Source organism: Chlorocebus sabaeus, chromosome 14, assembly GCF_047675955.1.
Source record: "Chlorocebus sabaeus isolate Y175 chromosome 14, mChlSab1.0.hap1, whole genome shotgun sequence".
Taxonomy (NCBI): Eukaryota; Metazoa; Chordata; class Mammalia; order Primates; family Cercopithecidae; genus Chlorocebus; species Chlorocebus sabaeus.
Window position 1 is genome coordinate 46,823,160 of NC_132917.1, and position 26,215 is coordinate 46,849,374.

The 26,215-nt window shown below is 52.7% G+C and overlaps 1 protein-coding gene and 1 long non-coding RNA gene across 9 annotated transcripts in view; one reads left to right on the top strand and one right to left on the bottom strand.

Moving 5' to 3' along the window:
* The window catches only part of TTC7A (tetratricopeptide repeat domain 7A), a 157,175-nt gene that overhangs the window by 113,430 nt on the left and 17,530 nt on the right, over positions 1 to 26,215 (top strand). For 6 of the 8 annotated variants that reach the window (XM_038006895.2, XM_073022952.1, XM_007970718.3 and 3 more), the window contains 3 exons: positions 14,265 to 14,381; positions 17,825 to 17,922; positions 19,626 to 19,760. In XM_038006895.2, the coding sequence (XP_037862823.2) occupies positions 14,265 to 14,381; positions 17,825 to 17,922; positions 19,626 to 19,760 (350 nt within the window). Of the gene's footprint in view, positions 1 to 14,264; positions 14,382 to 14,748; positions 14,756 to 15,214; positions 15,286 to 17,824; positions 17,923 to 19,625; positions 19,761 to 26,215 lie in introns of all 8 variants that reach the window. The other 2 variants (XM_073022951.1, XM_007970721.3) reach the window with 2 other exon arrangements.
* On the bottom strand, positions 9,359 to 12,163 carry LOC119627229 (uncharacterized). Its single transcript, XR_012095282.1, has 3 exons — positions 11,791 to 12,163; positions 11,591 to 11,639; positions 9,359 to 11,182 (listed from the first exon to the last, which is right to left on the bottom strand). It is a non-coding gene; the product is annotated as an uncharacterized lncRNA (long non-coding RNA).

The window sequence follows — 26,215 nt, forward strand, 5'->3', positions numbered from 1 at the left end:
TGTGAGGTATGGCAGAAAATGGGGTCTGCCCAGTGTGGGGGACCCACCCTTGTCTCCCCATCAGCTTCCTTGACCGTCACCCCAAGAGTGCCTCCTGCCTTCATCTTCCCAGGCTCTTGGACTGGGCTAGGAAGCTGTCCATTGCCCTGTGGGCAGTATGTGTGCCCCGGCTGCTGCCCTGCCTTGACACACGCACTTTCCACCCTTCCCTTCCTCCCACGCTCACTCAGGTGCTGACTCCTTCCCCAGGAAGTGTGCCACTCACTGACAGTGTCCTTGGTCAGGGGTTGCCTTGAGGTTGGTGACTGCCCCCAGGTGGCCCAAGGGTGGACATCTGGGTCTCCAAGAACCCCTGGACCTGAACTATGACATTTTGTGCATGCGAGTCTGAGTCCGTGGAAATGGCTTTCAGCAGATTCTCAAAGGGGGCCCGACCTCAAAAAAGGTTGAGGAGCACTGGTACAGACTGCTGTTTGTCAACGTGCAGGGTAACTGTACCCCTGTCTCTCGTGCTTCCCCAAGGCTTGCAGAGAGCTTCCTGGAGAGCAGTGTTTGCAGGCAGGAACCTCTGCCTTGGGAACAACTCACCCATGCAGACATCACAGAGCAACTGCAAGGGCTTCAGGAGCTGTGGAGGGTGGGGCCTAGGAGCCACAGGAGGGAGTCAGCTCTGAGGTCAGAGGAAAGTTCCATGCCCTGAGGGATTCTGAAGGTTCTTCTGCAACCTGTGCTCTACTGTCACTCACAGTAGAGTACTGTGCTGTGGAGCATTTGGGGATCTGCAGGCCCCGCCCCCAGTAGTGCCTCACTTTCCTCAATCTGCTTGTGCAGGGCTGTGGGGCTGGGGGGAAGCAGCAATAGGTTCTTCGTCTTGAGCCACCATGAGCTCCTCACCTCCAGGATCCCGAGGAGCTCTGTTTTGATCCAGCTGGCCCTAAAAGGCTGCAAAACTAATTGGGGGAAAAAAAATTACAGGGACTTTTGGCCTCCAGAATTGTAAGAAAATAAATCTCTGTTGTTTTAAGAAAAAAAAAATTGTGTCTCTATATACCATTTATAGAGACATAATACTATCTGTACGGCTGGGGTAGGGCCGAGAAATCCACCCACCGCCAAACTATGGTGAGTGACCACAGGGTATGACCATTGTCTCTTTGTAAGTAAATCAATACTGTTCGCCACAGATGAAACCTCAGAGCATAGAAACTCATGGATTAGCAGGAAATGTCACTGAGTCCATTACAGGTCAGGGATCACTGAAAAATGTCATTGCTCTTCGATTGACACTGCACCCTGCTTCCTCAGCTGCTCTCTGCATTTGAGGAGAAGCCATTTGTGGTTCCAGCTATTGCCAAGGCAGTTAATTAAACAGCCGGTCTGGTAAATATCACTGCGGCAAAACAACAAAAACCAAGCTCCCTTTGTCCTGACCTCATCGTCCCCAGCAAGGTCTGTATCCACAGGACGCTTAAAGGCACCTTATAGAGGGCTGTCCCAGTGCCTGAAGCCTATTAGAGGCGTCTCCTTTCAGCCGTCAGTGTTAGAGGCCATCCGTGCATGGGATCCCAGAACCTGCTTCAGGAATGGCAGAAGCTGGCTCGTGCTGGGCATGGGCTTTGCCTGTTTCACCACTTTCAGAGAGGCCTGCCACAGGGGAGGAAACTGGTGGGGGAATGGACCCCTGTCCATGTGAGCTGGTCCTTGTGTGAGAGCCACAGTGAGGTCCCAGCCCTTGAGTCATGTCTGTCACTGGCCTGTGCCACCTGCAGCAACTCACTCCTCTTCCCCTTGCCTCTGTTTGCTCATCTGCCAAAAGACGGACACCTACTCTGTCTTCCTTGGCTTGTGAGGTTTATTGTGAGACTCAGGAGAGGGCACACAGTCGATGGACAGCCGTGTTTGAAAGGTGGCAGTATGGAGGGGAGAGGAGGCTGCCCACCAACAGCATCAGGCTGTATCCTGGGTCCCAAGGGTGGCAGTGCCTGGGGAAGGCCAGATAGGCCAGGAGGTGCAGGCAGCCGAGGCTGGGCCCTGACAGAGGCTGGAAAGGAAGCTCTGGGGAAAAGTTAGTGAGCTCCTTGACTGCACAAGAAGTCACCACTCCCATATAGGCAGACTCTAGGCTCCCAGAGAAAACCCAGCTTTTGTGGAGTCGAACTTTTGAAAAGCTTTCTGACTTCAGGTTAGAAAGCAAAGCGAAGAGGATCTTGATTTCTGTGCTGTGGGATGACCTTTAGTTAGTGGAGCTTGGGTTTAAAAAGGCAAAAAACGTGATGAGGCAGAGACAGCCCCACAGGGACAGCATAAACCTCGCACGGTGGGAACCAGACACCCCAAGCAGCTTCCTGAAATCCTGTGGGCTTCTGACTAAGCCTTGGACACATGTGCCGGCTGGGCTGTCCCCGGCCAAGAGGCCAGGCCCGCAGGGGGCCTCAGGGGGCAGCAGCTCCCTATCCAGGCCTGGGTTCCGGGCCAAGCCACGGAATGCGAAAGGTCCCGTGCATGCTTGGAGATGCCTGTGCAAGTCCTTTCTTCTCGTTTTGGGTATGAGAGGCAGCTGGGAGGCCCTACCAGGGAGGGGCAGGAATATGGGGTGAAGGGGAACGGGCCACTGATAAGCGTCCTTTCTGAAGCCATGGGCTCGGTGGGGCGATGGTTTTAGGTAACAAATTCCTTGGGCTTTAGTCAGGCCGCTTGTAGTGAAGGTCACCATAGTAACCAAACAAAATTCCTCGGCTCATGATGGGAGCTTTCCAATAACCAGCCTGTCAGTCACAGCTCCCGTCCCAGGTCTGGCAGTCTGCCAGGCTGGTTTTGAAAGCCCAGGCCGTACATAGGTCAAGGGAAGAACAAACAATTTCCCCTTCCCCTCTCCACAGTGGGCAAGGCCACCTCCTCCCACCCCCCAAACCTCCATTGGTGGTGGTAGGTCAGCTTGGGAGTTTCTGCTGACCCAGTACCGGTCTTAGGGGACTTGGAAAGTCCTGGGGGAAGCTTTCAGAGCCTGGGAGACCCTCCCCAGTACGGGAACAATATGGGCCTCCCAACAAGCCAGAGCATGTGCCTGTAAACAAATGGAACCCCACAGCCTTCTGCTCAGGAAACCTAGACTGTTTGGAAACTGTTAGAGCTGATAACCGGGCGTTAGCTGGAGCCATACCTTGGCTGACTCTAGCTAAGGCTAACGTTGGAGCTCAAGGGCACCCCTGGGATCTACCTGGCGTACCTCATGTTTTTTTCAGGTGGTGCGTGTGATATATTTCTCATGGTCCATTCCACTGAGCAGGGGGATGAGTCCCAGGGCTTCTGTTAACATTTCTGACTTAAACCCAGCATATTTATTTGATTGTTCTTATTAAGGCCTTGTGGTATATCAAAAGGATGCTTAGCATACCAACACTCCAGTGAGGGGCTGGAATCAAAGGTATTAACACAAACGTAGTTTATCACTTTGCTGGGTTCATTAAACACGTTTGGCTGCCACAGCCCCTGAGGAGGACACCAGCCATGGGGGAGCCTTGCAGGCCATGTGGCAGAGGGAAGTGTTAAGCCGGTCATCATCACTGGCAGCACCGGATCCTTCCCCAAAGGTCAGTTCCTCATTAGGTAAGCTGAGTTGACATTCACATTTCCCTTCGTGGGTTGGCCCGTGAGAACCTCTGTGACCTCGCTCTGTGTGACATGTATAGGTGAAAGATAATGGTCATCATTCTCCAGTTAGTGGTCTGCCTGCATTCAGACTTCTAGCGTAGATGACGCAGGTTGTTTTGTTTGTCTGGGGAAGAGAGGAAAGAAAGGAAAAAGGAAGGAACATAGATATTTTCAGGCTTTGTTTTCAAAAGTGGTGGTAACCCTTTCCTTCTGGTACTTGTTGCTTTCCCTGCTTGCAGCAGGGGCTGGAGGCAGGAATTGTGGCCCAGGGCACATGGTTCTCTGTACTAGGAGAGGCTCAGCCCCAAGACAAAGCCTTTTTGCCCCTGGGAGAAGGCCCATGCCCACAAAGCAGAGCTGACCTCCCCTTTGCAGTGGGAGATCTTTAGGTCCCTGGAGGTCTGACACAGGGCAGAGAGACCGAGGCATTTGCTTCTTTGTGTCTCAGCCCTGGCTGGGAACCTGCCTTTGTTCCTAAGGTAAGAAGACCTAAGGGTCTTCTTTTGGGAAGTTCTTCCACCCCTGAATGGCCATGAAAAGGCTCTGTGTGGTTTACATTTAAGTCTTTCAAGATCAAGAATTTGTGTTTGGGGATCCTCTCAGGGTAGCTGGAGATAGCTGCAGGGAGGGAAGCCGAGACCTGAAGACCAGTTGTGTCAGCCCAGAAACAGATAAGAATGCCGTGTAACCCTGCGGCCAGCTGCAGGGTGGGGGCAGGCTGCTCTCAGAGCAGCCCTGGGGTCCTTCACCAGGTCAGGGGCAGTCTTTGAAGTAAGGAGGCGCTAACTTCAGGAAACCAAAGCTTTTGAGGCTGTTGATTTTTAAAGCTTCAAAGTGAGATCAGGTTAAATGAATTCATTAAGAGGTGGAAGATCATCATGAGCCATATAAGATTAGAGGACATGGGTCAGTCTAATCCTCTAGACCCAAGGAAAAATAAATAGTTTTAGGGTTAAGAAGAGCTGCTAAAAAATGTCCCTTCTGTGTTAGGGATTAGTCTCTGGGAAGGTAATAAAACCGGGGCTGACTGTGGCCCGCCCCCTTTCAGGGAGGGTAAGACCTGTTAGAGTCCTTTAAAAAATCATACCTTCTAGGCTGGGCGCAGTGGCTTTGGGAGGCCAAGGCAGGAAGATCACTTGAAGCTAGGAGTTTGAGAACAACCCTGGCAACATAGCAAGACCTCGTCTGTACAAAAAATTTTAAAAATTAGCCAGGTGTGGTGGCACACACCTGTAGTCCCAACTACTTGGGAGGCTGGGGTGAGAGGATCAGTTGAGCCTAGGAAGTTGAGGCTGCAGTGAGCTGTGATCACACCACTACACTCCAGCTTGGGTGACAGAACTGTCTCTTTAAAAAGGTCCTGAACATGTGTTGGATTTAACATGGGTGAGAGACCATGTGTCTGGGAGACCTAGATCACTCAGCACATCCCCCCGCATCCTGGCCAGGGTCTGAGTGATCACACCTGAATGGGGGTGAGGGGCAGGCTGGCCCCTCTCTCCCACTACAGGCCTTTGTTTCTGCCCTTCCTGCCCATCTTCAGAGGACCCCCTCAGGTCCACTTTGTCCCCGGAGCCCCTGTACTTCAAAGCTGAACCCCTCAATTGAGTACCAGATTCTGTTCTTCTTGTGTTTCCTAATGCGTTGGATGTCTTGTCTGAGTTTAGAAGTACCTTTGGGGCAGAGACTGGCCTCTCCTCTGCCTGCTACCCCCATGGTAGGGAAACCCCCACTAAGCACAAAACACACTCCAGTGGACCCTCCAGCTGCTAGACAGTGGGAGCTGTTTCGTTTTTTGGAAGGAAGAGAACCATGTAGGGGATTTGGGGATCTCACAGCCAGAGTGCTGTCACACCCCTCACCCAGTTTGGTTGTTTTGGTTTGGTTGCTTTGTTTTTTGGTCTTTACAGCACCCCTGTTTTGAAGATGAAGAAACTAATGTGAAAGTTAGATGATAGCTCAAGATCATGTTGCTGATGAAGGGTGGAGCAGAGGCTAGAACCCATACCGGCTGATTGACAGGATCGCCCTGGTATACTTGAACTCCAAGAGCTTCAATAACAATGATGCACCCAGTGCTGGCTCCTGCCGGGCACTGCTGTGAACACCTTGCTGCATTAGCTCTGTAATCCTCTCAGCACCCTAGGAAGGGTAGAAACTGTCATGATTCCCATTTTATGGATAAGGAAACAGAGGACTTAAGTAAGCACCTGCATGTAATGGGGGCTGGGGGACTGAGAATGAAAGTTTGGGCAAACTTGGATTGAACCCTTTCTGAAGTGCCAGCCCCTGCTGGGCCTTTTATGTGCATGATGTCCTGCAGCAGTCCTCGGGGTAAATAGATGCTGTCATTCTCATTTTACAGATAAGAAACTGAAACTCTAGGCTTGGCGCTGTTGCTCATGCCTATAATCCCAGCACTTTAGGATGCCGAGGCGGGCGGATCATTTGAGATCAGGAGTTTGGACCAGCGTGACCAACATAGTGAAACCCCGTCTGTACTAAAAATAAATTTTAAAAAAATTAGCGGGGCGTGATGGCGCATGCCGGTTGTCCCAGCTACTCAGGAGGCTGAGGCAGGAGAATCGCTTGAACCCAGGAGGTGGAGATTGCAGTGAGCCGAGATCATGCCACTGCACTCCAGCTTGGGCGACAGAGCGAGACTCCATCTCAAAAAAAAAAAATAAAAGGGAAGGAAGGAAGAAAGGGGAAGGGGAAGAAGGAAGGAAGAAAGGAAGGAAAGAAACTGAGGATCTGTGACTTGCCCAAGGTCACATGGCTTCAAGGAGGGACACTTTGGTCATCAGACTTGGACCCTGCTTGTCACCACTGAGTCCAACTTGGTGCAGCCCGGGCTGGGGCCCATTTACTATACAGGCTCTGGCCTCCTGGCCAAGGAATTAGACTTTCCAGAGGCATGGCCTCCTGACTCAGAGAATAGCCTGCTTTTTCACTCAATTATGTGTTTTCTATAAAAATAGAACTCTTCATTAAAACAGCTCAGCACAGCCATCAGCTGCAATTACTAATTACTGTCCTTTTAAGAGATAATACCCCTTTCTATGCATTCACCACACCTGCTGCCACTTCCCGCCCACCCCCCCACCCCCTCTACACCCACCCCCGACACACAGAGGGTTCCCAGAATGGCCAGGAGCCAAAGGGATCCGAAAGAGCTGCCTAGGGCCCAGTGAACACACACGGGACCAGTAGGACCCAGAAGAATGGAGAGTTTCAGGGACACCCTGCAGCTTTACTTCCTTGGAGCTGCTTGGATCCTGGGAACACCCACAGTGCTCCAGGCCTTGGTGAGCCCTTGTGACTCAACTTTCCTCTTCCGTTCTTCAACAATTTGTTGAGAGCAGGCACCAAGGATACAAAGATAAGAAAGACCTAGTCCCCGCCCACATGAAGGAAGAATCTCGCAGGAAGACAGGTCTGACAACAGCAAAGATTACTGAGAATGACAGCTAACCTCTCTTGAGGGGTGACATGCGCCAGGCACAGGCTCTCTTTCCTTTAGTCCTCCCAGCAACCCTCCTGGGCAGTACCATGACTGTCCTGCCTTGCAAATGAATAGGTACCATCAGAGGTGAAGGCACTTCTAGGAAGCAACAGGGCCTGGAAGTATACCCACATCATCTGATGCTAAAGGCCATGTCTCAACGGGGAAATGGCTCCCTCGTGTACATGGTGGTTACTGTGTTCAAGTGTTCATTGCAGGTGCTGAGTAACTACAGGGAGTTACTTTCAGGAACATGAAAGTAAAAATGTGGACCCGTCGTGCTTGCTGCCCACACAGCCTGTGTGTTTCCCTGCAGCCAGCTCTGCTCTGCCAACTTCCCCTCCCACCAAGAGTGGTGTGCTGGGGTGAGCAGCCAGGGCCACAGGAAGGGTGAGGATTGGTGCCCCCAGGTAAGGCGATGGAGAAGACCCAGGACTATGCTTTGCTTAGCCAGAGACACCACAAAAATATCCCCTATTTACAGGATAACTATTTTTTTTTTTTTTCGTTTTTGGAAAAGCCATTCTAAGGGTCTCACCCTCAGATCTCTTTATAGCGGTGGGAAGAAATTGTTTGTCTTTGCCTCACATGGGAACAACTCCAAGTCTTAATCCTTCCAACAAATAATTAGCAGTGTGATCCTGCCCTAGGAGTGCAGGCGAGGTGCGGCTAGGAAGAGAAGAAGAGGAGGCAGATGCCAACATTCTCCTGGGAACCTCCATCATCAGCCCACGCTGGAGCGATTGGGGAGATTGGCAAAGCTGGCGGCCTATGGCACAGCCATTTTCTAATGGGGAACAGAGACACCAGCCTCACTGGTCTCGGTCTTCCTCCACAGAATCAGGGCTGCCCTCGACATACAGACCCCGTGGGCTGAGATGTCCCATGGTTCAGCAGGGGCTGGCTCTGTCAGGTCACCTGAGTGCCTTTCTGTGCCCCTGGATGCTGCATCACACTTGCAGATGACATGGGAGTCGGCAGGTCCCAGCGGTTAGGATGGTGGGTGAGGGAGCACTGAGCCTGGGTGTGGGGTGGCTGGTGTGGCCTACTGAAGTCTCTGGCAGCATCCTGATGAGGGCGTAAGCACATAAAGAGAGGGCTTATGTCTGCACTGGGCTCCCCACCCCGACCAGGGCCTGTGTGCCGCATGGCTTGGATGGGCCTGCAGAGAGTACGGGGAATGGGTCACATCTCAGGACCCAGCCATCCTTCCCTAGCCCCAGCAGTGTGACCAAGCACTTGGAGTGTTTACACTGACCCACGCTCCTTCCCCTTTTCCAGAGAGAACACTCACTTTCACATCATCCTTCGATGCCAATGGCATGGCAAGGGCGTTTGGCCTTAAAAGACCTCAGTGTTTGCTTCACATGGGCTTCTACAGCTTAAACAGGAAAATGCTTGCAAGAGGGGTCACAGCGAGGATGCTTTGTCCAGAGCCCAGTTCCTGTAGCTTTATGCATCTCCTTTCATCCTCTTCCTGTCATAAGCCTGTCTTAGGTCCTAGGAGTGAAGGGCCTAGTTGAGCAGGCCAAGAAGCTCGGGGCTTTCTAGGAGCCTTCAGAGGCACCTGGCCTGGAGACTTGTTTCTTGGGAACTGGCCGGCCTGCAGCTTCAAAGCAGGAGTCCCTTCCCTGTGTGCTGGAGAGCTGAATGCAGCTGCTGCTGAGAGGTCATCACAGTTCAGCCTGGTGGGAGTTCGTGGGACAGGTGACTTTACTCCTATTGTACAGGTGGGGGACCTGTGACATGCCCAGCTGGGTGACCACAGAGCTGGGACTTTGGCCTGGGTTTCTGATTCCTGGGCCAGTGTGTATTCACTTTGAGTAACGACACCGTGTGGGGCTTGAGGACAGTACTGTGACCGTTGCTCTTCTGGAATGGCTCTTATTGGAGGGCATAAATGTTGAAAGCTGCTGGATTTCAGTATTCAGGCATTTCGATCACAGACTCTCCTCAGTGATACTCTTTGGCCTTGCCCAGTGACTGTCTCCTGGGATGGAGGCCCTCCACCCCCACCCCAGTCAGGAGGAGCCAGAAGCTTCCACATCTGGAGCCCACTGTTCCTCCCCAGGTCCTACTTTCACAGGGAGGAAAACTTTGCTTCTGGACAGTTTGGAATGGAATTGGCCAGCGCTCTGCTTGTCAGCTGTGGGAGTCCGGCCCACACTGCAGCTATGGGGAAGCAAGTAACAGGCTCCAGGACTAGGCAGATACTGTGTGCTCAGCACTGCGCCAGGCGCTGGGGAAGGGCAGCGGGGCCCTGCCTGCAGGCACTTGCAGAGCAGTTGGGGACGCACGATGAGGCACAGGACAAGATAAACGGCGGTTTCACCATCTATAGGCCAGGCTGGCTGCACACTGATTCTAGAATGTCTGACATTAAAAATGCTTGAAATGCCAGGTGCGGTGGCTCACACCTGTAATCCCAGCACTTTGGGAGGCCAAGGTGGGTGGATCACCTGAGGTCGGGAGTTCAAGAATAGCCTGACCAACATGCAGAAACTCCATCTCTACTAAAATACAAAAAATTAGCCACGCCTGGTGGCACATGCCTGTAATCTCAGCTGCACAAAAAAAGCTTGATAATGAGTTTATTATTAAACTCTTAAGCCTAGGTGGCAAAAAAAAAAAAGATTATATACATAGTAGGGGAATGGAAAATGGTTTCCCTCCACCCTTCTAGGGAGGAGGGCTTTGGGCTATGAATTAAATTGACATGACAGATTAACGGGAGAAAAAAATGTATTTAATTATATACATATACACGGAAGTCCCACTGAATATGAGATTCGAAGAAAGACCAGATGATTGAAGCTTAATAGCATCTGGAGCTACAGAAAGGAAAAGGGGGTTGGGGTTCCTACGGGTGGTAGGGACAAGTTATAGGAGGGTGACAGAGAGGAGATGATGAATAAAGGTTCTCTTATTATGCAGATAAAAATCTCTCAGGTGATAGAAGTTGTCAGGAGCAGCCCTCTTCTTTATAGATACTTTCACTAATGTGGATTTCCCTGAGAGATGGAAGTTTCTAGGCCAGGCAGTGTGGCTCATGTCTGTAATCCCAGTGCTTTGGGAGGTTGAGACAGGAGAATCATTTGAGCCCAGGAGTTTGAGACCATCCTAGGCAACATAGTGAGACCCCGTCTTACAAAAAATTAAAAAATTAGCTGGGTGTGGTGGCCCATGCCTGTTAGTCCTAACTACTCAGGAGGCTGAGGCAGGAAGATTGCTTGAGCCCAGGAGATCGAGGCTGCAATGAGCTATGATCATGTCACTGCACTCTGCCTGGGCAGCAGAGCCAGACTCTGTCTCTTTAACAAAAAAAAAAAAAAAAAAAAAAAAAAAGGAAATTTGTTTTATAAAAGGGCAGCTTTTCAGAGCTACTTCTGTGTCTGCAGTTTCTTGGAATAACTAACTCAAAATATGCCAAAGTATATTTTGGGGTGGCATATTCTGGTCTCAGTCATATTTTAGGGTGGTGTGTCCTGAGCCCCAAGTGTATATATATGTATAATGTAATTAAGTGCTAATGGAACACAGTGCCAGACATTCAGAGAAGGACAGCGTGATTACATAGGGACATCTTGGAGGAGGGCTGGAGCCGTGGGATTGAAATAGTTTTTTTAGTCTCAGAATCCTTTATTTAAGTGGTGTTTTAGGCTCACTTGGTTTATAAGACAGATAAGCAAGGGGAAGGGGAGCCCAGGCTTGCCTACTCTATCCCCAGCCCCAACTGCCAGCAGCCTTCCCTCAGCTTCGCGCAGGAGTCACAGCGCTCTGATGAGGCTGTGGCCACAGCTTCGATTCCTCCTGGCTGTGAGGGCCCCAGAATGTCACCCACCAGCCCTGACGGCATGCCAGGTCTCCGCCAGGCTTCCTGCTTCCTGAAGACATGGGCTAGGCATTGATAGGTGGGTGAGTGGGCAGCAGCTACCTGTTGCAGTGGACAGGATGGAGAGGGGCCTGTGCTCCTTAGAAGAGCAGCTGAGTTGCTCCTTCTGAGGGAGTGGAGTTGTTTGCTGATCCCTGTTGGGAGTGGGAGAAAGTTCTGCAGTGAACTAGAGGCAAGCCAGCAGAGGCGCAGATAACCACATCCTGACATCAGGATGGGGGTGTGCACAGCCCCCATGGGGACACAGAAAGCCAGAGGGTGACATCTGGTTAGGAGCTGGCTGGGTATCAGAGGGGGAAGGGTGATCTCAGCAGAGGCTACAGCACAAGCACAGCACGACGAGTCCAGGAGCCTATTCCGAGGCTCAGGGAGCTGCTAATACCCATGTGATCAGTGTACCAGCACCCAAGGTCATGGGGAGGATGGCAGGAAGGGAGGGTAGAGCCAGAGCAGGAAGGCTGTGAAGGCCACACAGAGGCACAGAAGGCGAGGACCACGGGGCAGGGCTCTTTGTGGAGGAAAATCCCTCTGGCAGCGCTCACCTGCCAGCCCGAGGAAATCTCAGGAACAAATCTGGATCCTCCCAGGATCCTGGAGTGAAAGATCAGACCAGAGTGACTGGTGGAGCACTTGCCCCAGCCCAGAAAGGATGCGGTTGGGTTGAGAAAATCCGCTCTGGGCCACTCATGTTAATGGAATGTCAGCAGCTGCGAAGGTACAGCCTGCCTTTGGTAGAACTTACTGTGATGCCAGCTCAGTTTTCAGCCACTTCTTTGCCAGGCACATGGTGTGGTCGGGTCTGCCCTAGACCCATTCCGGCCCTCAAAGATGAAGAAAGTGAGAAGGGAGCTCTGGCAGAGAGAAGCGTGCTGAAGAGGCAATGCCTGCAGAGGGCCCAGGGAATGCAGCAGGGCTGGCCTGCCCAGGGAGCTGTCCCCAGGAGTCAGCCCAGCCCAGGGGACTTGGCTGTCTGAGGGAGGGGCTTTCCCACCTCACTGACACCTACTGCTCCAACCAGCTGCCCCACCTTCCACACCCCAGCCTCTTCTCTCTCCCCAGCTCCCAGCCGAATCCCGCTCCACCCTGCTTTTCACCAAACACCAGCTCCAGTAAGATCCCTTTCCTGTTTCTTCCCCTGCACTGAGTCTGATCCAAAAATACAGCCCTTGATTCTCTGGTCAATGTGTCATTTATAGTGCTCTAATTGTCTCGAAGGCAGCCATTGTGTTTTCTTCTTCATATTCCTGAAAGCAGAGGCCCCTGGTACTTGTGGAGTGTTGGATCCTTTGCAAACCTGGGGAAGGAGAGTACAGTGGCCGGACCATTTGTCCCCAGCAGTTGCCCACTGGGGTCATTCCTACTCAGGGCTGTGTCCTGTGCTGACTGCGCACTCGGGTCTGTGCAGTCCATGCTAGAGGCATCCCAGTTTCTGCCCTTGGGACCTGATAGGCAAGCCAGGTGGTCATTAGTTATGTTCCAAGACGGGTGCAGGGCATCCTAAGAATTGAGAGAGGTGGGATTTAAAGCCAGGCTTGGGATGGATGAAAATGAAGAGAAGAGGTGGTATCTGAGGGGCAACCTGTGTGCAGGGTCAGGAAAGGCATTTGGGGGATGCAGTGAGGAAGAAAAATTCTTGTCTAGAAATCCCCTCTTCTGAAGATCCTGGGGCAAATTCCACCCTCTTCATTCTCTACCAAGTTGCAATCTAAGAGACAAAGTGTGGAAAGACAGGCAGAGAATAAGGACATCAGAGGGCTTTATGAAGCTGGAAGCCCAGGTCTCAGGGCAGAGGCCCAACTGAGAGAGATCAGAGGAGCAGCTGCCAGGGCCAGGCCTGGCCTCGCCAGGTGGCGCCTGCAGCCTTCGCAGTCTGGGTGGGGACCCTCCGATGGAGCAGGCCTGTGTGCTACCCTCAGGTGGGCTGGTAGAACCACCGGGCAGTGTTCAAGTGCAGGGCCTGACAGTCCCGTGGTCTTGCTCCTCAGCGGTGTTGAGAAGAAAGGGCCTCACTACTCAGCCACTGGTGAGAAGCGGGAGGTGCTGCTGTCTGGCCCTCGGTGGTTCAAACTCTCCGCAGGCTGCCCAGGCAGCTGGTGTGTGTTGGTACTGCTGGCAGTACCAAGGTGAAAATATGGCTGAACTTCCAATTTTTGCTATATAACCACTGCCTGGACCCCTCCAGAACCCCCAGACCTCCCCAGCATCTGAAGGGCCAACACCAGACACAGCAGGGCCTCCAGGGCTCCACCCCAGCTCTTGATGAGCGAGTGTCGTGACTGGCCTGTGAGAAGCATTCTGGCTGTGCCTGCTGTGTCCAGGGCAGAGGGAGGGAGCCAGCCACCCCTCCTGGGATCCTGCCTCCAGGTGGGACCATCTCTTCTTCTCAGCCATTCTAAGGGCCACTCCCCACACTGGTCTTACCTCAGAGGACTTCAGGTTTTCAGGTCGAAAGAAATTCTGAAGTTGCTTGCTCTCATTGCACAGTAACTGTCCCTAAATGGTGATTGAAAAGGATTTCACGTCACTTTAATCCTATCGATTATATAAGGGGAGCTGGCTATTTTGGGAAATCCAAGAAAGAATCCTTTGATAAAGCATAACACCGCCTTCTTTGTGTATCTCCAGGGTCAGGAAGCAAACTTTGCAGTTCCACTTAGGAGGTGTTGCTTGGGCACCTATACTATTGTGGCTGGCAAGGTGGGAAGTGGAGCTCTGTCCTTAGGGGACCTCCTTGCCAGTTCCTTGCTCTACCTTCACTCACGGATTCTAAGTCACTGTCTGGACGGGTCTCTTATCCAAGGTCCCAGGCTGGGCCCTGTGGGGAATGTGAGTGTAAGCCTGGTCCCACGTTCAGTAGGCACCGGGCGTTGCTTAGTGGAGGATGTGGGTAGGAAGAGCAAACCGAACAGGACCTCACAGGGCAGTGCATCAGAGATGGGCAGGATGGCACGTGGTCAGGGGACACAGGGCATCAGCAATGTGGGCACTGACAATGCTTCATGGGGTGCTTCATGCTTTGGCAGCCAAGATGGGGAGAAAGTGAGGCACAGAGAGAAAGCAAGTGGTCCAGGGGCCTGGCAGAGGCTGCCGCCCTCATGGCACTCTGCCTTCTGCGAGCTGGGGAGCTGGGCATGTGGGGCCGTCCTGGTGGGGCAGGATCCTCAGGTGAAAGTGGGCCCTCGCTGGGGTGTGCTGATGGCCGCTCCCTCCCCACAGCCTGATGTTCACCAAGGTGAAGCTGGAGCAGGCGCTGAAAGGCCCAGAGGAAGCCCTCGTGACCTGCAGACAAATGCTGCAGCTGTGGCAGACCCTGTACAGCTTCTCCCAGCTGGGGTGAGTGGCCATCGTTATCTCTTGGGTTGCCAGAGGGTGGTTGACAGGGCATCAATCCACATCTGGGTGACCACCATGCCTGCCAAGATGGGGAGGAGAGGGAGGCTGTTGAATGAAAGCATGGAACTTCTTGCCCACGGAGCTTTTCACATCCGTAGTCCAATTTGAACCTCCTGACAGTCCTCTATGAAGTACATAGAGACCCTGGGTAGGACATTGAGGTTCAGGAGTGGTAAGAAGGAAGAGAAATCATTCTTGAGCGCTGGAGCTGGGTGCTGGGCTTGTTCCTTTATCTTATACCTCAGCTGCTTATAGCTTATGCATTATCAGATTTTATTCCCAGCCCAGTGAGGAAACTCAGACACAGAGACTTTGTATATAGCTTACCAGAATCACTCGCCTGGTAAGTGGTAGTGCTGGGCTTGAACCTGTGTCTCCTGAGTTCCAGCCCGTGGAGGCTGTCACTTCTTTCCTCATTCCATTTGGAGGCTAGAAGAGGAGCAGGAGGTGGAGTCCTGAAGGGCCACCCCTTCTTCCCTAATCACCCACGCTCTTCATACCTCCTGTCTCCTGCCGGAGACCCTGGCCTGGGATCTGGATCTTTCATGGGCCAGAGCAGGGCAGTCTTGTCCAGGCTGAATCTGCAGAAAGTCTTTGCTCAAACCCAGAGACTCCTAGGCTTAGACTATGTGGCCCAAAGGGAAAGAGGGCCTCCTGCAGGTCAGGGGCCCTGCCTCTTCCTGATCCTCTTGTCCTTCTTTGAGATAGCTGACTGTGTCATCTCCCCGAGGCCTCAGGGGATACCTGCCTGGTGTGTATTTGTGTTTTCACAGAGACTTGGGAGCCCAGAAGGCTTCCAGACTCCCCAGAGGAATGTCTGTAACAGTGAAATTTACAGAGGAGGGTAATCTGATGGAGTAAAAACACCTTGGGCAGAGTCAGCCCTCACTTTGCAGGCCTGGGAGACCAGGGCAGAGCAGGACCAGTGGGTGGAAGCTGCCAGAAGGACACTCTGGGGTTGAAGGACTTTTCAGAATGGGAATGTGAAGCCACCTGGCAACTGGATGCATGAGGCCAAGGGCCACACTCTGGGTAAAGGGACCTGCATTCCGATGACCTTTTTCTCCTGCTCACTGGCTGTGGCCACACAAGCAGGTGCACAACCCAGCTCCCCTCCTGCAAGGGGGTTGCCCCGGAGCTGGCAGCTCTGTTCCTGCATCCTTATCTGGATGGCTGCTTGTCTCTTCCTCCAAGTGGTCAGTCGTGGTGGGACCCCTCTGAGCTGCAGCCTTGTCTCCCGGCATTGAAGGCCTGGCCTGTGCCTCCATTGGAGCAGCAGAACTGCAGGCCTGGGGCTTGTCACAACAGGAAGCCCCTAAGTACCTCTCCTTGGCTGCCCCAAACTAGATTTTACAAGCCCCGGTTTCTGATCTGTGGCCCCAAGTTCAGAAAAGAATCCTCCCTATCTCCTGGGAAAGCCAGGAGGATATTGGATCCAGGCTTCTGGTCCAGATAGCCCTGCCCTACACTGGGGGTAAAATCAGTTTGGGGTAGCCAAGGTTTAAGACCACAGCCTGCAGGTCTGGCCTAGCAGACCTTCACTATCAGCCACACCGTCCACTGCTTTGCCTGGGCCAGCCCCACACTGCTGGTCTCATGTTCTAATTGTCCCTCAGGCCCTGTCCAGATACCCCTCCTTCATGGAGCCACCGACCACCCAGCTTCTAAAATGTTTCATTCAACCCTCTCATGTGGGTTTTTGCTGATTGCTCAACTTGAACTGTCCCTTCTCCCCACCTGGGCTGTAAGGTTCCTCAAGGTAGGGACCATGCTGTATGTTGGCCTAGAACCAAGTGTAGTCCTGGAGATGGACTCTTTCTGGAGCCCTAGGAAAGCCCCCTTCACAGGATGGGAGAAAGAGTAGGATGGGAAGCTGCACCCAGCCCTGCTTCACGCCAGCCTTGCACCAGATCTGCCCACATTGTCTCATTTACTCCCCATGACCACTTTGTGTGATGGACATTCTCATGATCATTTTCAAGATGAGAAACCTAAGACTTAGAAAGGTCAAGTAGCATTGCCAAGGGTCACAAAGCTGAGAAGGGTGGCCCATGATTCCAACCTAGTGTTTCTGGCTTTTTTTTGTTTTGTATTGTTTTTGTTTTTCTGAGACAGGGTCTCGCCCTGTTGTCCAGGCTGGAGTGCAGTGGCATGATCACAGCTCAGTGCAGCCTCTATCGCCTGGGCTTAAGCAATCCTCCTGCCTCAGCCTCCCAAATAGCTGGAACTACAGGCACTCACCACCATGTCTGGTTAATTTAAACATTTTTTGTAGAGATGGGGTCACACTGTGGTTTTCAAGCTGTTGTTGAACTGTTGCCCTCAGGTGATCCTCCTGCCTCAGCCTCCCAAAGTCCTGGGATTACGGGCATGAGCCACCATGCCTGGCCTGTCTCTGGCTTTTTTGCACCACACTTTGTGCCTCCTGGGAATGGGAAGGGGTGGGAGAGGAAGGGAACCAGCCCAGAGCCATTGTGGTTTTACAGATGGTTTCCTCTGATGCCCACTAAAATTCCCAGGCCCAAGTTGAAGCCAATGTGAGCCTGAGTTAGGATGGCAAGGACACCCCTGGTATTCTTTGTGGGATCATCATCTTGGTGCTTCTCTGAAGGAAAGAAACCTTCTTGCCCTGCCTCCTCCTCTCCTGTGCCTTCTGCTTCTCTAAGTTTCCCCAGTTGACAGGGTCAAAGGTTGTGGGCTTCCTCGGCAGTGGGAATGTGCTGGCTGGGACTGCTTGTGCCCCGGGATGGCCACGGCAGGCTTAAGCTGGAGGCTATTTCCTGGTTCCCCCCAGCCCCCACTCTGTGAAAAGAGGAACCCCTCCCCCCGCCAGCAATATAGCAGCAGGGATCTGGGAAATTGGGGACAGGGGTTGGGGGACAAGATGGGATCTCCATGACTGTTTAATCTGCCACCCCAGGGGCCTCTGCTGGCTCCTCTGGGGACACCCTGGCAGCCCAAGGAATGGAAGCCTGAGGCAGGGGGTGGCATCTGGGCCCTTTTTCCACAGGGGTTTGGGGGTTGCAGCACTTCTGGTGCCCTGTCAAGACCAAGCTTTCCTTGGCAGTCAGTCCACAGTCCCCACTCTCTGCCTGACACTCTGCTGGATGTTGCTCCCCCTGGCCTGGGGAGCTTCTGACCTTACCCACTTCAGAGAAGACAGTAGGGAGGGTGGGAGAGTTTCCAGGCCTCAGCCTGTGTGGCATGCTACCTATGTTGATCCCTTCTGCCTCTCTGGTGATATTGGTGACTTCAGCTCTGTCTTTGGGACTGAACCCACAGCCCCAGAGCCTGCCTAGAGCCAGGCTGTCCCATTCTCCCTGTCAGTCCCCGTGACGCTAGCCCTCTACCTTACCGGACCCTGGCCCTCTTTTGCCTTCTAGAGGCCTGGAAAAGGATGGTAGCCTCGGTGAGAGCCTCACCATGAAGAAGCAGAGTGGCATGCACCTGACTTTGCCTGATGCCCATGATGCCGACTCTGGTAAGAATGAACTCTTTGGGCAGCTGTGTGCATGGACCCACAGCTCACGCTCCCAGCTTGAGAGCACCAACATGGAGAGGGGCACCTCCTGGCCGGGCCAAGCCCACCACTGGCTCCTTGCCAGCTGCTGCCCAGGTGCTAAGGAGCTACCCTTGGGCAACTTCTAGGGCTGATCTTGGCTCTGGGTAGGGGCTGGCTGCTGGTCCCACAGCGGGCGGTGGGCAGGGGAGGAACCCTGCCTCCTGCATGGGGGTGAAGAAAGAGGAGCCTGACTGGAAAGGTGGCTGTGGAGCACAGAAACCATTTCCCCTTAGGCTCAAGCCAGAGGCCACAGTCCACCTAATGTCCTCGGCAGATCAAGTCAAATATAAAGGAATGAACTGAGCTTTTTACAATTCTAAGCTGAAAGCAGACTCTTTGCTGGAAAAACTCATCCTGAAACCCATGGCTTGTGAAATTGAAATGAGTTCAGGAACTGCAGACTTACATTTTTCAACTGAGGACCTGCTTAAAGCAGAACACCTTCATCAAAAACACAAGAATTAGTCATGGGAAAGAAAGTGTGAGTGGAGTTGTATTCAGTGGAATTGCTCGTTTTTTTTCACTTCTGTGGACATGAGCCAAGTTGCACCTTTGTTGTCAAGTGACAGAGTTGATTTCAGAAGCCAAACCTAGCACCCGATTTTAGAGGCACATCTCAGGGGTGTATGGCTGTATGCAGAGCTTCTGTCTCCCAGGAGGGAATGGTTAAGGTAGGGGGGAATGGTAGCTCCCTTGCAATTAAAGAGGGAAGAATCATGAACAAAGTTATTAGGACTCCACGTACACTTGTCTCATGAACTGAAGTCATCCATGGTTTGCCCTGAGGTCTCCTGAGTTTATTGGAGCCTTTATTGCCTCTGTGACAGAGAGAGAGAAAGTGCTCACATTTCACCTGCATGGGAATTATAAATGTCAACAGCTTATGTATCCTGAACCGGAGCCCATGTCACCCAGAACTGCCACTGGGAGAGGTTTTCCAGAGGGCAGTATTCTGACTTGAGCTGCTATCCAAGGGTCCTTCTCAGCACAGCCTTGAATGGGGACCTTTCTACAAACAAATGAGAATATGCACTTGTGAAAACAGAGTGAAAATAGCCAGCGGAAGAAAAGAAAAATCACTCCTAATTTCACCACTTAGACCTTAATAAATGACCTTTCAGACTTTTTTCCATGCCCATATTTCTTTTTTATAAAAATGTGGTCCTGTTGTTTTGTAACTTGCTTGTTTTCACCTAACTATATAGTGCAAACATCTTTCTACATTGATATCTGTATTTGTACTTTGTTATTTTAATGACCGCAGAGTCTGGGATGATTATACCCCCACTTATTTTTAATCAGTCCCTATTGTTGGACACTGAGGTCATTTCTGTTGTGTTCACGTAAAGAGCATCTTTGTCGACATTATTGTTTTCCTAGGAATAGATTCCTAGTGAGATCTCTGCCTTATTGTCCTCCAAAGAGCTCCCCTCCCCAGCTGTGGGTGAGAGGACATAGTGGACCCTCCCTAGTAGGTCTGTGAGCTGCTTTCTGGCTACCCAGCCACACCACCCTGTTTCGGGGTACCCTGTCTCCCCATGGTGCTGGGCAATGACTGCTCCTGGAGCCTGCAACATGTGGACCTCTGACCACTGCTCAGCTCGTGCCCTCTTGCTCTGCAGGCTCCCGGCGGGCTTCATCCATCGCAGCCTCCCGGCTGGAGGAGGCCATGTCAGAGCTGACTATGCCCTCTTCGGTCCTGAAGCAGGGCCCCATGCAGCTATGGACCACGCTGGAACAGATCTGGCTGCAGGCTGGTGAGTGCCCTAGTCCCAGTGACACACACAGCCTGTCTGCAGGCTACCCATGCTCTCGGAACCCTGTCCTGGAGAAGGGAGTGTGGGGAGGTGGGGACTCCTTGCTAGGCCCACACGGGTTACGGAGTCCTTGCCTCTGGCAGTGCGTCTCCTTCTCTGCCCAGTGGAGATGGTGTCTACCTCCCTGCCTGGGAGAGCTTCCCTGGCAGCAAACCCAAACATGAGAGGATCGGAGGTCCTGAGAGGCCACATAGATGGACAGTTGTCTCGGTCTCAAAAACGGGCTTCAAACCCTAGAGAGCTCAGAGAGGGGAGGTGTGGAGGCCCCAAGAAAGAGAGGGCTGGGGTTAGAATTCATTGAAGGTGGAGGAAAGACTGGTAACTTTGAGGTTGCCATTCAGGTGACAGTCCCTCTTGGTAACTAAGTGGTACCATTGCCACCAGGAGTCAGTCTGAAGGCCAGCCAGTGTTGAGGAGGCAGGCTGCAGGAAGCCTGGCTCCAGAGTCCCACAGACCTGGGTTCTGAAGGTGGCCCACAACTGGCTAGCCCTGATCTGAAACGAGCCAATGTGTGACACAGTCAGGGTGGCCATTACAAGTGCTCGGCGAAAGGTGTTTGGCTTGTGTCTCGTCCATGGCAGTCATGGTGGAGGAAGAGGCAGTATGGCCCCATGGACAGCGAGTGTCCTAACACCAGCTGATGAATGCCCGGGAGGGACTCGCTGCCAAGAGTTTTGAAAATTTACCCTGACAGTGGTGTGAGAGGTGGATCAGAGTGGAAAGAGAGAGAACCAAGGCCAAAGATGACAAGTACCTGAATGAAATAAAATGGCAGCAGAAGAGAGAGGAGGAGGATAGGCTAAATGGACCCCTAAAGTACCCCAGGCCAACACACCCCCTTGGCCTAGAGCTGCCCAAGCGAAGTTCTGGGCCCAGGAGCACCTCTTGCATTTTCTCTGATTACCCTCCTCTCTGCTCCTTCCCCATCATGGGGGTGCGCTGTTGTCCCTAGGGGGATTTGGAGAAGAAACCGAAATGATGGTCTGTTACTGGGACATGGGGATTTGGTAAGTCAGAGTCAGAATGTGCTTGTTAGCTGAGAATCTAAGGTTTCCCACTGCATGTTCCTCACATACGGACACATTAGTATGCAGTACGCCCCCACTCTCCCCACTGTAGGTTCTGAATCTGCAAAAAACACTGGACAGGATTCACAGGAAGGCTAGACATGGGAGCAGTTTAACAATGCAGAAACTGCCCAGTTAGCAGCTCAGGGTGCCCTCGGAGGCTGCACTTGCTCCACAGTCAGCTTGTTGGGTCTTAAGTAGGAAGAGGGATGTTGAAAAATCCAGAGGAATAGTAAACAAGGCCTTGCCTTAAGCAAAGATTCCCGTCTTCTTCTAAGACTTCTAATGACTTCTAAGACCTCTATGACATCTTCGACCTCTATGACATCTTCTAAGACTTCTAAGACTAAAATAATGACTTCCAACTTCCAAGAGGCTGCATGGAGCCCCAGCCCCCCCAAGATTCGCATCCATGCTGGGGGCTTCACCAGCTTTAAGGAATGCAGCATAACACAGTGATCAGATTCTGCAGTTGTGGGTTTCCTGTGCCGGAGCTCCCAGGCCTTTTGTTTGAATTACTTGCCTTGGTTTTTTTTTTTTTTTTTGCTGGGGGGGTTGGTGTTTTTTTGTTTGTTTGGTTGGTTGGCTGGCTGACTGGTTGGTTGGTTGGTTGGTTGGTTGGTTGGTTGGTTGGTTGGTTGGCTGGCTGGCTGGTTGGTTTTTTGAGTCAGAATCTCACTCTGTGGCCCAGGCTGGAGTGCAGTGGTGCAATCTCAGCTCACTGCAACCTCCACCTCCCAGGTTCAAGTGATTCTCCCACCTCAGCCTCCTGAGTGCTGGGACTACAGGTGTGCGCCACCGTGCCTGGCTAATTTTTTGTGTATTTTTAGTAGAGACAGGGTTTCACCATGTTGGCCACACTGGTTTGGAACTCCTCACCTCAAGTGATCCACCCACCTTGGCCTCCCGAAGTGCTGGGATTACAGGCATGAGCCACCGCGCCTGGCCTGATTTGTTTTGTTTGTTTACTACCATCATCACAAGCTTGCTTGCAGTTTTCAGACTGTGTATTGCTGTATACTAGGGATACTAGCATGTTCTGGTAACTCCAAGTAAGGTTAAAGGCCCTCCTGAAGCCTGTAATTAGACTTGGGAATGTCAGTAGAAACACACGCCCTTCAATCATTCGCATATGAGGCTTTCTTTTCTGGTCGTTTATCTTAGGTATTCACTGCACAGGAGAGAACTCCGAGAACAGCATCTGAGTGCTTTGAAAGTGGCGCCGCGTCAGGGTCAGGCAGTGTAGTATTAGGAGACCAGTGTGGGTGCATGTAAGAACAGATCCAAAATAGCAGTGTCTTGCACAAGGTGGATGCTTATTTCTTTCTCATGTAACAGTTTAGAGATGACAGCCTTGACTGGGACAGAAGCGACTCTTCTGTCCCTAGGGTATCACTGTCGTCCGTGTGGTCCAGGATGGCTCTCTGCCACATTCACATTCCAAGGCAAACGATTAACAAGGAAGAAAGGCACCCCCTTCCCTATAAGGACATGTCCTGGAATTGGCACACATCACCTCCCCTTATGATCCATTGGCCAGAACTTAGTTATTTGACTGCCTCTAACTGCAGAGGGCTCTGGCAGATGTCATTATTCCGGGTGTCCCATTAAAAGTCAGGGCATCAGGCTGGGCACAGTGGCTCATGCCTGTAATCCAAGCACTTTGGGAAGCCGAGGCAGGCAGATGGCTTGAGCCCAGAAGTTCAAGACCAACCCAGGCAACATGGTAAAACCCCATCTCTACTGAAAATACAAAAAAAATTATCTGGGCATGGTGGTGCGTGCCTGTAGTCCCAGCTACTCTGGAGGCTGAGGTGGGAGGATCACTTGAGCCTGGGAAGTTGAGGCTGCAGTGAACTGAGACTGTGCCACTGCATGCCAGCCTGGGCAATGGGAGTGAGACCCTGTCTCAAAAAAAAAGCGGGGGGGATCTATCTTGCTAGAAGAAGGGGAGAATAGACTGGTGACTGGTACATAGCCGCCACAGCCAGGAAACGAACATGAGAAGGTATCCTGGCTCTTTCATTCTGAGCATGAGAGAATTCCAGGGTAATTTGCACCCCCTGAGCCGTCTCCCCTCCCCTGGCTGCCATCATCACTAGCAAGCATCTACCAAGCACCTGTTGAATGGAGGGCTGCCAGGACCAGATCACCAGGGCAATGATCTCCCTAAACCGCCTCCCGAACCTGACCCAGGCTAAGAATACGATCAGCATCCCCACCCCCTCCCACCCACCCAATGACTCCACCAGCTGCAGCAAATTTGCAGGAAGGGAAAAAGATGTCTTGATCATTTTGGAAGGAGCTAATCCCCCTGGTTTGGTTCAAGATAAATTGCATCCCAATCTGTTTGGCAGTAAGTTCCATCATGAATTCACTCTTTAGTTGAATTCAAAGGGACTGTCGTAGACTTCCTCTCTCATCTCTTGCCCTCCTCCCCTCCCTTCTTCAAGCCTCCTTCCAGTTCCAGTCCAGTATGAGAAGCTGATGAATGGTACCCACTTGAGAGACGGGCTGCAGGGCAGTGCCTCTTGGGCAGCGGGTCTGTGTGAAAGTGAGAGAGGCACAGAGTCCCATAGACGCTCTAAGATCTGAGTGTTGGGGGAGGTGCTTTCCCTAAAAGCAAGAACCACCCCTTCATCCCCCATGACCCCCCATGATCTCAGGTCATGGCTCTGGGAGCTCACAGTGCACCAGAGCGGGAGACACATGTAGGGAGAGTTCCCCTGTCCTGGAGGTCCAGGGGCTCATGGGCAGCTCTGGGCTTTCTCTAGGTTTAGGGGAAGCTGGCCTGAGTCTCAGCTCCCCGATGCCAGACTCCTGTGGTCTAGTGCTGGTGTCCTGGCCTGCAGTTGGAGGCCACCCCAGGTGTCTCCTGGGAAGAGTTGGGGGGCTGGGGTGAGGTGGCCAGCACTGTGGCTGAAGCAGGTGTTTATGATGAAGCCATAGTCCAGGGAGAAGCTGGCGCTCGTCCTTGGTCCTGCCTGCTCCTCTACTCTTTGTCATCCTTCCCGCCCCCTCCTGTCTTCATTCAGTGCCTTCTTCCCACATCCTCCTCTTCCCTAGCTCCAGCTTTTTCTTCACTCCTCCCAGCTTCCCGAGTCAGTGAGGCCACTCAGAACAGACCCATGTAGCCCCTGACTGCCTTGTGCCCTTACTAACCTGAGAACTCCCTGCAGACCTTTGGATTCTCTGTGTTGGCCTGGGCATTCTCCATTCTAGCCCCCTTGGTCTTCACTCTCCTTCCTCCCTTGCCCGCTCCCCACCTTCCTTTTCCTGGGCATTCATATGCTGTGAGCAACTGATGCTTATTTCCTTTGGGTCACTGAAACGGCCCCCACTGAGGATCAAGGCTAGCCACAGTGAATTCCTTTGGGGGGCCTAACCTATTTTTCTACTGCCCTGTGGCTCACCTCTCTGAAGTCAGGGGGAGGGTCTCTGTAGGAAGCACACTCACCTGGGGAGGCCCTAAGAGGCCTTAGGGGTGGGCCCAGGCTCTCTGTACCCTGCTCATCAGCACAGGGCCAGCCTGTGGGCAAGGCCCTCCCTGCAAAGAGGGTATGGAAATAGCCCATGGAAAGTGGGCCCATCTCCCTGCCTGGGGTGGGAGAGCCTTGGCTTTGCTAGGAAGGACTGGAATCAGCTCTGGGTGCAGGATTAGACCAGGATGCCTCAAAAATAATAATAATAATAAAAGGGCCTCTTGCAAAGCTCCAGGGAACAGATGTTTTCCATTTGTAGCCTGCCGAGAGAAAGCACAGAGGGGAGGGGGGTGGAGAGAGATGTAGGGAAGAGGAAGAAAACCGGGGACAGACAAGCAAGAGAAGAGGTCAGGGGGTAGGCAGGAGGACGATGAGAGCAGAGAGAAAATCAGAAAGGGGAAGAGAGAGTGAAGGAACGGAGGGGCCCCTTGACGCTAAGGGTGCAGCAAGGTCCTGTGTGCTGGGCTGATGACCTCGACAATGAAAATTCAAGGAAAATGTGGTGCCCTGGCCAGAGGATGCTGGAATGGGTGTGGGCACCACTGGGAACCGGCAGCCAGGGCCGGGCTGGGAAGGATCAGGGCCGTGGGTGGATGCGGTGCCCCAGGGCTCCTGCAGCCGTCTGACCATGGCTGGCAAAGCATCGAGCAGGAGCCGAAGGCATCTGCTCAGGGACACTGAGACTAGCAAGGGGTGGTGCACTGTCACCCCAGACCTTTGGGCCTGTCTGCAGGTCAGAGGCCTACCCTGGAGGCTGGCCCTGCTGGGCACTCTCTGCCAGGCCGCCAGAAGCCTGCAGGAGGTCTCCCTGGGCTCTGGTCTGTGTCTTCTGGTTTCCTGTCTAACTGGGGATGGAGCCCGTCAGTGGAACAGCCCTACGGTTCTTCAGGACGTGTTCTCTGGTGTGTGGCCAGCCCAGCAAGGCCCAGGCCTCTGGAATACCCAGGGCCCCGAGGCAAGACGGATTGGGATTGGCTGGGGTGCCCTTTAATTAAAATCTCTTGATGTGAATGCACTATGAGGGGTCCCCAAGGGAGGGACCAGGGGCAGCCTCTGGAGACAGGGCAGCAAGTTGTAAACAGCTTAATGAGCTGTACCAGGGCCAAGTGGTCCAGGGGAGTGGGGAGCTTGACCCCTGGGCCCTCAGCTAAACTGAGCTTCTGGCGATGGAGGAAGCAGCCACCCTGCAGAAGTGACACCCACACACTTCCTTCTGCTTCTCCTCTCTCGTGACCCTGGGGGATTCTGCCACAGTGGAGCCCAGCCCACCTTCCTTGACCTCTTAGTCCAAAGGCCTCTGCAGCCTTCAGGCCCCAGCTCCGATGCCACCTCCCTCAGGAAGACTTCCCTGACCACACCAGCAGCACCGACCTGGCACCTCTTGAGTACCCATAACACTCAGATGTGGCACTTGTCATTCTACTGCCCTGGTCTCTCAAGTGGTTTAGTGGTTCAGCTGCTCCCACCCCTGCCCCCACTCTTTCTCCTCCTCATGGGGAGACCAGGCACATAGTCAGTACTTAATAGTTGTATGTTAAGCACTCTGTTCAGACGCCCCAGCAGCAGCTCAACAGTAAAGCAGAGAGGGAGAGCTGAGGCTGAGATAGCCAAATCTCTGACCCCTCCCCCCACCAGCCATCTGCCCCTGGGTTCAAAGCCCCCATTTCCTGTGCTCTCTGCCTTGGGAATCTCCATTTCAGGCTGTCCCCAGGGACTAGAGCCCGCATTTCTCTCCCATATCCGGAAAGCCTGGCTTCTCTGTGTTTAATTCTCTGATCCTCCCAAGTTATCATCTCCACTAGAGAAAAAGAGTCCTCTCACTCAAAAAGCGTTGTATTTTAGGATA